The 14,206-nt window shown below is 46.4% G+C and overlaps 1 protein-coding gene across 1 annotated transcript in view; it reads right to left on the reverse strand.

Moving 5' to 3' along the window:
• Positions 1-1,888: 1,888 nt before the first annotated feature.
• LOC143020853 (zinc-regulated GTPase metalloprotein activator 1-like) overlaps positions 1,889-14,206 on the reverse strand; it is a 106,701-nt gene continuing 94,383 nt past the window's right edge. The window contains exons 10-13 of the mRNA XM_076177695.1: positions 5,888-5,999; positions 5,426-5,560; positions 4,855-4,981; positions 1,889-2,100 (exon numbers count right to left, since the gene is read on the reverse strand). Of these exons, the coding sequence (XP_076033810.1) occupies positions 2,030-2,100; positions 4,855-4,981; positions 5,426-5,560; positions 5,888-5,999 (445 nt within the window). The 3' untranslated portion in view covers positions 1,889-2,029. The remainder of the gene's footprint in view (positions 2,101-4,854; positions 4,982-5,425; positions 5,561-5,887; positions 6,000-14,206) is intronic.

The following is a 14,206-nucleotide window of genomic DNA, read 5'->3' on the forward strand; positions in this document are numbered from 1 at the left end:
TGCTCTGATTGAGAAACTTTGCAATTTTCTTTTCTTTTTTCTTAGAAAAAATGGGCAATTGCGGCGACGGCAACACTTTCTTGGCTTTTTTTTTTTTTTTTTTTCTTTGCCCTCTCGATTTCGTCATTTATTTTTTTGCACGAGGATGTCTTCTTTCTGCGGTGTGTTCTTTTGTTCGTTTTGTTTTACTCTTCTTGGCTGTTTACAGCCCCGCGCGTCAACAACTCCATCAAAAGACTCACTCCCGAAGTCTCCAGACACGGGAAATCAGTCCTTATGCCCCCCAGGACTTAAGGTCGAAGATGATCAGGTGTTGTCCATTGACGCCTGCGCCCCTATTGATCATAATGGAACCTATCGAGTTGTTCTTGTGACATGAAAAGACGAAAGGCAGGAAATTATCTGAGCGGCTTGATGAAATTAGGTTGCCGGCGTGATGGAGTTTTTTAGTTTCTATTATCACCATCTCCCGTCAAGGTACCAGGTATTGGTGCACTTCCACCATCTCGACAGCCCGTCTCGATTTCTTCTTCAGTGATGATTTTGGTTTCAGAGAAGCGCTGGTGCAGTGGGAGATGGAAGGGATAATTTGGAATCGTCGTACATCGGGGTTGCGAGTGAAATTGATGGTCGCGTCGCCTAATGAAAGGGACCAGATTTCTCTTACACATCTCACTCTGTCGTCACTTTTTGGCCAACGCAACCGACGCCAAGCGAATTTAGATTTTTCGCTGCTTACGTTAGAAATATATTCAAATACACTTCATTGTAACCGTTTGAAATTAAAAATCAGCCTTTTGGGTTAGTCGTTAGCGGCAGGATCCCAATGAGTATAAAAATAATTTAAATCACGCGGTGGTATTGATATTCACCTTGTCGCGAACATTGTGTCCCGCGAAATTGGCTTCGGGGGGAGGAGCAATGGGTGTGGTGACAAAGAATCTCCTATAATCCAGGGCGACATATACGCCCACCTAATCACGCCACACGCCTATACCGACAACCCCGACCTGCACGCCCAAACATTCACGCATTTGTCAAAAAACATCGTTATTATTCACATTTTTCCGCATTCGCTAACTTTTTTAAGTCTAACTTTTCTCCTCCCGTGACATCGCATCGATGGCACATTATCAATGCATTGGCCCCACAGATTTCGTTGATACAAATTAAATTGAAATTCCTCACTGTTTGGCTGGACCATCGTCAACATATGCATAACATTTCAAATAATGAGCCTCATTTGGCCGTTGCATTCCCCCTCCCTCCCTCCCTCTCCCAGTGTTGCCAACCTTTCAGTGTCATTCGAATTTTTTTTTTTTCCTTAAGCCATTTCTCTTCATCTGCTCAACCAATTCCATCCTCCGAGTCTATTGCGGTAGCCAAGGCTCAGTCTTGCATGCAAGTATATTTGTGCGTTTATAGAACTATATTTTGCATATATATATATATATATATATATACACATATCGTCGTCTTGGATAACATTCATAAGCTCTTCTTGTGTATTGTCTTCCCCAGGGAGACGATTTTATCCGACGTCCATTATGCAGGACCATCACTAGCTGATATCTTTATATTTGTATATTTATGTTTTCTTATGCTGATATGTATTGAGATGTAATCAAGGGTTTTTATATTCATATACACATATATGCATCTGTTATGATATATACTAGACATCATGGAGAATCACCAGCTTAACATAAGCGGGTTGTACTCAATAGACCTGAGTGTTGTATGCGCATGCACTTGACACATCCATAAAGGCACAGTATACGAGTATACTATGTATACTCGCCATATGTATTTGTATAAATTGACATATGTCTTTGTATAAATTGTGCAATCTAGATTTAGGCTACCACTTAGGGAATAATTATACCACTTCTGCACGATATATTATTTTTATTATTAAAGATGGCGGTGGTGGGAGTTCTGTTACGGGAATTCATTTTGGATCGACGGGACGGCCACGAAAAAAAAAAAATCACTCTCGAATGTTGGACGTAGGATGACGTGGCTTTCCTCAGATGACGCGGTCTGGAATCGTCAGGGATTTGACGTACTTCTGCAAGGTCGCCGCCTCCAGGTTCTCTCCTGTTGGGGAGAAACCCAAGGTGACATGGAATCAGCAGAGTCGTGGCTGTGAACACTGTTCATACTGGGTAAGCCAGACTCCTTTTATTTCTACTATATCCTTTCCAGGACAACAATAAGATACGTAGGTAGGGAGGAAGGGGAAGGACGTGGAGGATGGGCATAGGAGAGGGGAGAAGGAAGGGGAGGTAGGTAGGAAAATTGCGAAAGCGGAGTGGGCAGGGAAGGGGGGGGTAGGTAGACGGGAAGGCTCCCCATTCCCTCCCCTCCTACCTACCTCCCCCTTCCCTTCCTTCAACCTACCTCCCCCTCCCTCCCCACTTACCTCCCCCTAGGTAGGAGGGGAGGGAGTATGTTGAGGGGAAGGGGTAGGGAGGGGAAGGGGTGGGAAGGGGTAGGGAGAGGGAGGTAGGCAGGAGGGGAGGTAGGCAGGAGGGGAGGTAGGCAGGAGGGGAGGGGGAGGTAGGCAGGAGGGGAGGGAGAGGGGGAGGAGGGGAGGGGGAGGTAGGTGGGGAGGTGGGGAGGTAGGTAGGAGGGGAGAGGGAGGTAGGCAGGTGGGGAGGGGGAGGTAGGTGGGGAGGGGGAGGTAGGTGGGGGAGGTAGGAGGGGAGGGGGAGGTAGGTAGGTAGGAGGGGAGGGGGAGGTAGGTAGGTAGGAGGGGAGGGGGAGGTAGGTAGGTAGGAGGGGAGGGGGAGGTAGGTAGGTAGGAGGGGAGGTAGGCAGGAGGGGAGGTAGGTAGGAGGGGAGAGGGAGGTAGGTAAGAGGGAAAGTAGGTGGGGAGGGGTAGTCTTCCCCCTATCTACCTCCCCCTCCCATCCTAACTACCTCTCTCTTAGCCTCACCTACCTACCCCCTAGGTAGGTGGGGAGGATGAGGTAGGAGGGGAGGGAGAAGGAGGTGTAGAAGGGGAGGGTTAGGTGACGTCGGTTAGAGGGGAGGGGTAGTCTTGCCCCTTCCATACACCTCCCTTACTACCTAGGGGATATGGAAGGGGCAAGACTACCCCTCCCCTCCAACCGACGTCACCTAACCCTCCCCTTCTACACCTCCCCCTCCCTCCCCTCCTACCTAGATGGTAGGTAGGTCGATGGGGAGGGGTAGTTAAGATGTGAGAGGGAGGGAGACGTAGGTAGGGGGAAGACTACCCCTCCCCACCTACTTTCCCTCTTACCTACCTCCCCCTCCCTACGCCCTCCCTCCCCACCTACCTTGGGAGAGGGAGGGGCAAGTCTACGTACACCCTCCCTCCCTCCCTGCCTCCTTCCCCTCCCCTCCTACCTACCTGTAGCACCCAGGGGGGTAGGTAGGTGACGGGAAGGGGGAGTAGGTCGGTGGAGCGGGGTAGTTAGGAGGGAATAGGTAGGGGGAAGACTACCCCTCACCACCTCTTACCTACTCCTCCCTCCCTCCCACCTAACCCCTCACTGGGTGTGGAGGGGTAGGTTGGATGGGGAGGGGGAGGGAGGGGAGGTAGGTAAGAGGTGGTGAGGGGTAGTCTTCCCCCTACCTATTCCCTCCTAACTACCCCGCTCCACCGACCTACTCCCCCTTCCCGTCACCTACCTACCCCCCTGGGTGCTACAGGTAGGTAGGAGGGGTAGTTAGGAGGGGAGAGAGGTAGGTAGGGGGAAGACTATCCCTCCCCAGCTTTCCCCTCCTACCTAACCCCTCACTAGGTGTGGAGGGGTAAGGGGAGGGAGGGGCAAGACTACCTCCCAATGCCTCCCACCTAGGGGGTAGGTAGGTGAGGCTGAGAGAGAGGTAGGTAAGAGGGGAGGGGGAGGTAGGTAGAGGGTAGACTACCCCTCCCCACCTATTTTCCCTCCCTCTCCCTCCCACCTCTCCTCTCCCCTTCTACCTAACCCCTCACTAGGTGTGGAGTGGAGGGGGTGGTAGGGGGAAGGGATAGGTTGGAAAGGGAGGTAGGAGGGGAGGTGGGGAGGGAGGGAAGAGGTAGATGAGTGGGGCGGGGTAGTCTTCCCCCCTCCCTCCCTACCGCTCCCCTCCTACCTCCTAGGGGAGGGGGAAGGAGAAGGAGGAGGTGCGTAGGAGAAGAGAAAGACTACCTATTTTCCCCACCCACCTCTCCCCACTTCCCTACCTCTCCCTCCCTTCCCAACCTCCCAGGTTCCCTGCTTCTCCTTCCCTTCCCCTACCTACCTACCTACTCCCTCTCCTAACCACTTACCCCCTTCCCTTCCTTTCCCTTCCCTTGCTTTCAGCAGTGAGAAAGGGGGGAAGGGGAGCACAACAGGTGCCGCCTGGCTGGCTGGCTGGCTGGCCGGCAGTCGCGTCCCCGAGTTTCTAAGGAAAGAGGGAAATGAAAAGATTCCGAATAAAACAGAAAAGGGGAGGTGCTGGGGGGGGGGGGTTTGAATCAATAGAGAGAGAGAGAGAGAGAGAGAGAGAGAGAGAGAGAGAGAGAGAGAGAGAGAGAGAGAGAGAGAGCAGGGTCAGAGGAAAGAGGGGCACCTGTATATAAAAATAAAAAAAGTGTGTATACGGTTATTTTTACATTCTTTGTCCTTGTTTTCTTGTGTATTGTCTTCCCCTGCCTCCCTCATCCCATCCATTCATCAATTTCTTTCATTCATTCATTCATTCATTTAGTCTTCAAACAATGTCACTGTTGTATGAGAAGCGGTGTCACCCCCCCCACTCCTCTCACGGGTACAGCCCTGTAGCCTGGCACTTGGTCCCCGGCCTCCTTAGGTCCTACGAATGAGACACTGTGGCACCAACGTTAATTCTCACCGATAAAGATCAGCCGGCAGGTCCTGGGCTCGTCCGCTGGCCAAGGCTGCGTCGGTTCGGACTCGAAGAGTTCTTGGACGCTCTGGAGGAGGACTCTTCGGGTCTCGCCGATGAGGGAGACGACGCCCTACAGCAGGAACAGTGAAAGATAAAATGTATAAATCAAATTAAACCAAAATAGTTTGTATACACTATCTAACCGCCTTTCATTTTACCTGGTCCTACGCCCACTAACGTGCTCGAGCCCCTCAGATGATGAATAAAATTGTCTGGCGAAGACCACCTTACCCACACCCTCCCGCCAACCGAATTCCTTTAGATGGAGGGCAATCTAACCAGGGCCTGAAGAGGTTTGGGAGAACAGCGGCTATACGCCTTTGACTTCACGAGAACCTCCTCACATTTCAAAACCCTAACGGATGGTGAGGAGGTGGGGTTAGGGGGCCACAGAACACCCCCTCCCTGCCACAACCTCCTGAAATAGTCCAACTATAGCAAAAATAAATAAACTGAAATAAAGGAACGACATGAGTGGGGGCAGAGTTCGTAGTCCACGAAGGGTTCTCCTCACCTTCATCCTGTAGACGGAGATGGGTCTTCCTTGCGAGTTGACGAGGGACTTCTCCCACAGGAGGGCTTCGACCAGAGAATCCAGGGAGTCCTGAGTCATGCTGCCCTCCATCTCCACCGTCACCGTCCGCACCCGCTACAGGACACAAAATAATTTATAATTAATGATGAATAGTAATTAATAATTAATCCTTATAATAATGAAATAGAAAATAAGAAACGATGATCTATCCTCTCTGCACATGCGCACAACGCAGCATTCCACTTTGGCCCGAGACTTGCCATCAATGAAAACCACTTGATCTCTATAACACATACTGTAAGGGCATCCCCATCGTCCCCACCAAGTGACAAAAGCACCCGCACCAGGTACCGGAGACCCTATGGAACTCGATGCGAGGTCCAGTAGTAGTTCGGGTGGAGGGAGGGAGGGAGGGAGGGTTAGGGACGGAGGGTGAGTCACCTGGTCAAGATGAGGTCTGTCCTCGACGAAGCGGGACCGAAGAGTGCGATCGAAGGATTCTGCTGCGAAGGAGTCATAGGCATGGAGGTCCAGGATCTTGCCCAAGTCGACGCTGGAACAAGAAGACGAACAATATTAATAACAACAACGAATCAAAGAGGGGCGGTAGAAAACACATACGGTGTACAATGAAAAGGTGAGCAAAGAGAGTTGGGGGGGGTTGAGAAGGAGGGTCTGTTGTTATTTTATACTATTCTACCAGCGCTTCCATCATTAAGAATCTCGCGCCGCTGTCTTACAGACGGACGGGTGGGGTGAGAGAGAGGGATGTGGGGAGGAGGAGGGATGTAAGGGAGAGATGAAAGAAAGGGAGTGAGCAGGGGGGGAAACGAGAATGACGAGAAAAGACGGGAAGGAGGGTACGAGAGAAGGATCCTGAAGGGGATGGAAAGAGTGAGAGGGTGTAAGGAACATAGGTGGAGAGGGAGAAAGATATCTTACAAACGAATTACCTCATTTGATTTAGCAAAAAAGACATATATATATATATATATATATATATATATATATATATATATATACAATTATATAACGTATTTAGGAACATACCGATATGTCCTTGGCTGAGGAGGGGAGGGGGTGGGTAGGGGAAGAGATAGGTTGGAAAATGGTAGTTACCGATAGCCATTTGTGTTATCAAAAATATATAGTTTTCTTACGTGTTTCCCGATTTACCATGGGTTTGGGACTCGTCCCTCAATTATGAATGCGACGTATTTTTTTTTTTCTTTTTTTTTTGGGGTGGGGGGGGGTCATATTTATGGGATCATAATTGACGAGTCATGTTTGGAGGGGATCCTATTCTGGTGAGTCATATTTGGGAATGGGGGTCATATTTTGGTGCGTTCAAAGATTAAAAACGTTCTTCTAAGAATTAGGTGCTGAGTGGTCTTTACTTGAATATAACTGCCAGAACAATATATATATATATATATATATATATATATATACAGTATATATATATATACAGTATATATATATATACAGTATATATATATATATACAGTATATATATATATATATATACATATAAATACACATATATACACACACACGCATATATATATATATATATACATATATATACACATATACACACACACTCATATATATATATATATATATATATATATAATACATATATATACACATATATACAGTATATATACACACACACGCACATATACATATATATATATACATATATACACATATATACACACACACACACGCACATATATATATATATATATATATATATATATACATATATATATACAGTATATATATACACACACACGCACATATACATATATATATATATATATATATACATACATATATACACACATATATAAAATCCTGCTCTTGATATATCAAATGTTTCGGTAGACTTGGGTTTAATGTACCCCTGGAATATAAGCACAAAAGACGAATGGAAAAAAACGACTACGAGGATCGTTGAAACTGACTTAGCCCAGCTCTTTAACAAGTTATATCAAGTTATATCTACACACACACACACACACACACACACACACACACACACACACACACACACACACACACACACACACACATTCTGACAGGTTGACGTAAGTAAAGTAGGAAACACAGGAGTCTTAGTCTTGAGTTTATTCCTAACTAGTTTCACAGGTATGCTTTTGAAAAAGCATACCTGCGAAACTTGTCAGTAATAAACTCAAGACTGAGACTCCTGTGTTTCTTACTCCACTCACGTCATATATATATATATATATATATATATATATATATTATATATATACATATATATATATATACATATATATATATATATAGCAACATCACCAGCTTCAAGGAAAAAATTAAAGAAATCGATGTGAGGGTGGCAACAATGTAAAGAACTACCAGGTCACAATTCAAACATGAATGAAAATAAAAAAAGATATACAAAAATGCTAAACAAAAGACAATCGCATTAAAAGGGGGCATACGGACACGATGCGACAAAAGCGAGCGTCCAGGAAGAAGAAAGAGGGGAGAGGGAAAGAAAGAAACAAAGAAATAAAGAAAGGGAGGGAGGTGACTACAACCTTGGCTCCCCTCCCCCCTCCAACACCCCCGTGGGCGTGGGCGTTGTGTTCGTACCAAACACACAAAAGACGTGTCAATAAATGAACCAAGTGACTGCTTGCAGAGGGTATTCGGTATATCTACGAATATGTCGATGTAGGCAAAGCTACACACACACACACACACACACACACACACACTTATACGTACACTTAAGCTCTCTCTCTCACACACATACACACACACACACAGACACACACACACACACGCATACATACACGGACACACACACACTCGCATACATACTCACGCATACACTTACACGTACACACACACACACACTTACACTCACACATACACACATACACTCGCATACACACACACACACACACACACTCGCATACATACACACACACTCGCATACATACTCACACATACACTTACACACAAACACGCACACATACACACAAACACACACACACACACACTCACACATACACATATACACACACATACACTCGCATACACACACACACCACACACACTCGCATACATACACATACACACACACTTTCGCAAACATACACATACACACACACACTCGCATACATACACATACACACACACTTTCGCAAACATACACATACACACACACACTCGCATACATACTTACACATACACTTACACGTATACACACACACTTACACTCACACACACACACACACACTTACACTCACACACACACACACGCACACCCATCGTTGGTCCCACTAATTAATGTGTTAAGGTATAAAGAGTGCGCCGACGCCCACCAACTTACGGTCGCCCACAAGACATCCTGTGACAGACGGGCGTGTGGAGAGCCACGGTGGGCGTGGGTGTTGAGCTCTGGCACTGTGTGTCGCCGTGGGTGTGGGCGTCCCACTCTGGCACTGCGGGCGTGCAGTTTTGGTACAAGAAGCTTCTGATAGTTTCTCATTCCTCATATGGATCAAACAATCCCGATTTTTTCCAATATAGATACTTCTCTTTATTGAGAACAGATTTCCAAAATTCAGCACTCTGCAGTATTCGAAAGGAATCGTCTAGAGAGAATTATATATATATATATATATATATATATATATATATATATATATATATATATATATATATATATGTGTGTGTGTGTGTGTATATATTATGGGAAAGGTGGAGGGGGAAACACGAGTCTTTATCTGAATATCGAGTTTATTCTTGACCGGTTTTGCTTACAATAGCGTCGTCCGAGGAGAAGCTATTGTAAGCGAAACCGGTCAGGAATAAACTCGATAATCAGATAAAGACTCGTGTTTCCCCCTCCACCTTTCCCATAATTTGTCCCAATGTCTCTACGTGTGTGTATATATATATATATATATATATATATATATATATACACACATACCTAAAATACATAAAGTAAAACAAAACAAGTAAAAGTGAAACACTAACATGTCCACGTAATAAAAGGATTAAGACCTGAATTCCACCCAAGTATGAAGGAAGAGGTACTGCACGGCCTCCTAAGAGAGGAAAGGAGGTGGAGAGGAGGAAAAGGAGGCAGGAAGACGAGAAGGAAGAAAAAATATGTTTTCTTCGTGCCCGCCTTTCAGCTCTTCCCCCCCCCCATCCCCCGTGATTATATACATGAAGAAGCCAAACGCTGTCACACATGTTGATACCCTGGGGGAGGAGAGGGGGAGGGGGGAGGGGGGCTGCTGCCCTGGTGATCAAAGTGCTCCAGCTCTCGGAGGAAGGGGTGTGGGGAGGGGAGGAGAGGGGAGGGGGGAGATGGAAGGAAAGCATGGGCAGGGGAGGGAAGGAGAAGAGACAAGAGGTGAGGGGAGGAAATGGGAAGGGAGAAGAGTAGAGGGGAGGAAAGGAGAAGGGAGAATATGGAAGGGGAAGGGAAGATGGGGAGGGAGGTAAGGAGAGGAAATGGGAAAGTAGGAAAGGGGAGTGGAAGGTACAGGATAGGAGGAGATGGGGAGGGGGTGTAACGAAAGGGGAAAGTAGGAGAGAAGAGAGGAAGGGACGAATGGAGACGGGAGGGGAGGGAAGGGAAGAAAGGGGAGAAGAAGGGTAGGGAGGGAAGGTGAGCAAAGGCGAAGGGACAAGAGGGAAGGATGGGGAGCGAAAGAGAAGAGACAGAAGTATAGTACAGGACAGGGAAGGAGAGTACGGCAAAACTGTTTAGGAGAAAAAGGGGGAAAGGAGGAGAATGAAGGAGGTGAGGAGAAGGTAAAGAAAGACGGGTGATGAGAGGGTACGAGAAAAAGAGAGAGAGAGAGAGAGAGAGAGAGAGAGAGAGAGAGAGAGAGAGAGAGAGAGGTCAGGAGAGGAGAGACAAAAGGAAAAGAGGGAAAGAAAAGGACGAGGATAGTTAGGGGTGGGAATGGGGTAAAGGGAGGAGGGGAATGCAACGGGAGGGGGAGGGAAAGGGAGAAGGAAAACGACACCGACACAGGAACTCTACTGAAAAAGGAGAGGAAAGATGAGAGAAGGGAGTAGAGGAGAGGAGGTTGTGCTTTTTGATGGCAAGACAAAGGCAACCAAGCTAAGGCAAAAGCAAAGGCAAACAAGCAAGTATAGGGCAAGATCGTCCAGCCCGGTGCTTGTGCACGAACTCGGTTCAAAAGAGCCTAAACCAACGCGGATGCTCGGCCGGTGGTGGAGTTGCCGGCTGCTTAGCACGTGGTCGCCGCCGGTTCGAAACCCGTTTGGCCCCACGGCGGCCAGCGAGTTTCTTCACGCCAGTCGACACAAAACGACCCACATGTTTTCTACATACTGTAGCCTAAAAATAAAATGAAATAATAAGTACAATGATGAAAACATAATAATAAGTTGGACGGTGTTCACGAGTAGATTCAAAAGGAAGAGTTGGACTCTGTCATCGTCACTCTTGCAGACGAAACGATCGTGGCACCACCAGAAGATGCCCGATTCATCTGAATCCACTCGCGAACCGAGTGGCATTTGTTCTCGCATTCCAGCTCATCTTTTCAATAATGAAATCAAGGATCATTAGAGGATGGAGGAGAGACAGAGAGAAAGGAACAGACAGAGACACAGAGAGAGAAGAATAGACAGATAGAGGAAGAGGAATAGACAGACAGAGGAAGAGAGGAACAGACAGACAGAGACACAAAGGGAGAAAGAGAGGACGTGACGACGGCCGCCGCAGCAGCAGGAAAAGGAAAAGGAGAATGGGAAGGAAAGGGGGAGGAGGAGGAGGAGGAGGGAACCCCGTCCTCAGGTGTGAAAACAAGACCGTGGCACACGTTTTGGGCGGACAGACGGATCGACGGACGGTCGGCCAAAAGAATCTGAAAAACACACATGCATGCACGCGCACACACGCACACAGCCACGTCGTCGCCTCCCTCCGTGTTTCATCTGGATCAAGATCATAAGCAGTCATACGTCTTACTTCTCCTTCTCCTCTGCATTCCTTCCTTCTCTTCCTCCGCCTTCCTTCCTCCCTCCCTCCGCCTCCTGCCTTCCTGATTTCTCTTCCTTCAGCTATTTTCTTCCAACTCTTCTCTTGTATCGCCCTTCCTCCCTTATCTTTCCTTCCTCTTCCTCCACCCTCCTCCTCCTCTTCCGTGTACTTTCAATTTTTCCTCCTCCCTCCTCCTCCTTCTTTCTTCCCTTTCAATTCTCTCTTCTCTCCTACCTTCTGCGACCTTCTCTTCCTGCCCTTTCCCTTCTATTATCTCCTCACCCAATCGACACCAGGTCACCTCTAGGAGCCCTATGACTCACTCTTTGCTTCATCTGGTACTCTCCCTTGCGAAGGCCAACCGAAGTACATCGTCATGGGACTCGAGCTCCAAGCCTTCCCTCGAGCATGTCAACAGAGGCTCAGTGCTGTCCTACACTCTTCCTTCATCCTATCTCTCTCTCTCTCTCTCTCTCTCTCTCTCTCACACACACACACACACACACACACACACACACACACACACAAAGCAATACTGTCTTCAAGTAAAGAAACGCTGATGAATTATCGGCGACGAAACACACACACACACACAAAATCAAATATCATGTGTTAATAAGAAATCAGAAAATTCTGACTCTATGATATATACGCAAAATAGTACGTAAATGGGGTTAGAGGAAGAATGGTTTTATATCAAGAATCGTTCCCCACACACACACACACACATATTATATATACATATATATATATATATATATGTACACACACACACACACATATATATGTACACACACACACATACACACACGCACATGCACACACACACAAACGCGCGCGCGTGTCGAAAAATTCGCGCAAACCAAAACACTTCTGGCACCATCTGGAAGCCAACACAAGGCGGCAGGGTCATTGAACAGCAGGGGCAAAAGGCCAGCACTACTAGTGGCCATGGGTCTTGTCCTATATCGAACAACTACTAAGAAACCCAAGGTTGCCAACGCTCAAAGCAAAAAGGGCACACGGCGGCGTGATCTCATTATTCAAATTCGTCTTAAAGGACAAAGTGTGGTGAAGATCGGGAGATCTGGAGATATGATGACCATCGATGGATGCCGACGTATGGTGGGGGACGGGAGCCACAAAGGTAAGCTCATAATGTATGTGTATATATATATGCATATGATTAAACTTTGCAGCAGCTTCTGCATTCACGAGTTTCTTGCTGACGTTTTTAACTTTTCTAATACTTGAACGTTGAATATCGTTGAGTTGTCTTATTATGTGTCCAAACTTCATTTGGAATGGATGTAAAGACAATACTAACTTCTCTAATGGAGCCATAAAACAACACCACATTGACACACATCAATCCCCAGTCACAAGGAAGGATCTGGAAGAAGGAACCATCATTCTACAAAAGGAATCAAACTACAGGCGCCTTCTCATCTTAGAAGCACTTCACATTAAAAGACAAAATCCCACCATGAACAAACAATATCCCCACCAATTTATCATTCCTACTTCTAAGTATATAGATCACAGGCATAGGTTCACCGTTGACCCAGTGGGCGGAGCTTCAAAACCCGTCTCCTGAGTGACTGTCCGAATTCCCGTCTTTCCTAATGTTCCATATGTTCTTTGTATATATTGTCGTATTGTCTTTACATCCATTTCAAATGAAGTGTGGACACATGATAAGACAATTCAACGATATTCAACGTTCAAGCATTAGAAAAGTTGAACACGTCAGCAAGAAACTCGAGAATGCAGAAGCTGCTGCAAAGTTTAATCATATCTGCCTGAAAGAGGACCTGCTACCCTACTATTGTAATATATACATATGCATATATGTATATATATATATATATATATATATATATATATATATGTGTGTGTGTGTGTGTGTGTGTGTGTGTGTGTGCGTGTGTGTGTGTGCTTTATACACGTGTCTTAGACTAATGTCCTACACATCGAAGTGTAGATAGCCATCCATTAGCATCATTCTCCACCCCCCACCCACCCCACCTCTGTCGAGGAAGCCTGTGGGAGGTGGACAGGAGGCAGTCTTCGCTCAACGAGAGGGATTTCGCGACTTTCACAGATGGAGGAGGCCTTGTATATTTTTTCAATTTTATTTTCTTATATAATGAAGTGAAGTAATAACGAATATGATGGTAGAAGCTACATCAGTAATGATAATAGCTGCTGATCACAGGTCTTATACGCGTGTGTGTGTGTGTGTTTGTGTGTGTGTATTTGTGTTTATGTATGTATATATATATATATATATATATATAATATACATACATACATATACTAAGGCTTTTGCCCCCTTACAAGGGAGGTAGCCAAAAAGGGAAAGGCATAAAATCATTCCCACCCACTCTATCTCTGATTACATTCCACACCCCTCTTATCTTAGCACCTCCTGGATGACGGGTCATCCCTGCACCTTGTCCGCTGCCCTGTCGCAAGACACAACACATCCACAGCAAGGTCGCTTCATTAAATCGGCGACCCCCCCCCCTCTCCGTCCCCCCCAAGCATAAAAGGAGAAGATGGGGAGAAATCCCTTCGGGCTGCGTCAAATTTTGCTTACACATACTACCTCATCCCCCATCCCCCCACCCATTCCACCTCATGCATCACAACATCATCCATATACAACCATTCTCCATTCACCCCGTCTTCTGTCCTCTCCCGTCCTTCCTCGACATATATATATATATATATAT

Source organism: Oratosquilla oratoria, chromosome 41 (assembly GCF_046742065.1).
Source record: "Oratosquilla oratoria isolate Oo_2021 chromosome 41, ASM4674206v1, whole genome shotgun sequence".
Lineage (NCBI taxonomy): Eukaryota > Metazoa > Arthropoda > Malacostraca > Stomatopoda > Squillidae > Oratosquilla > Oratosquilla oratoria.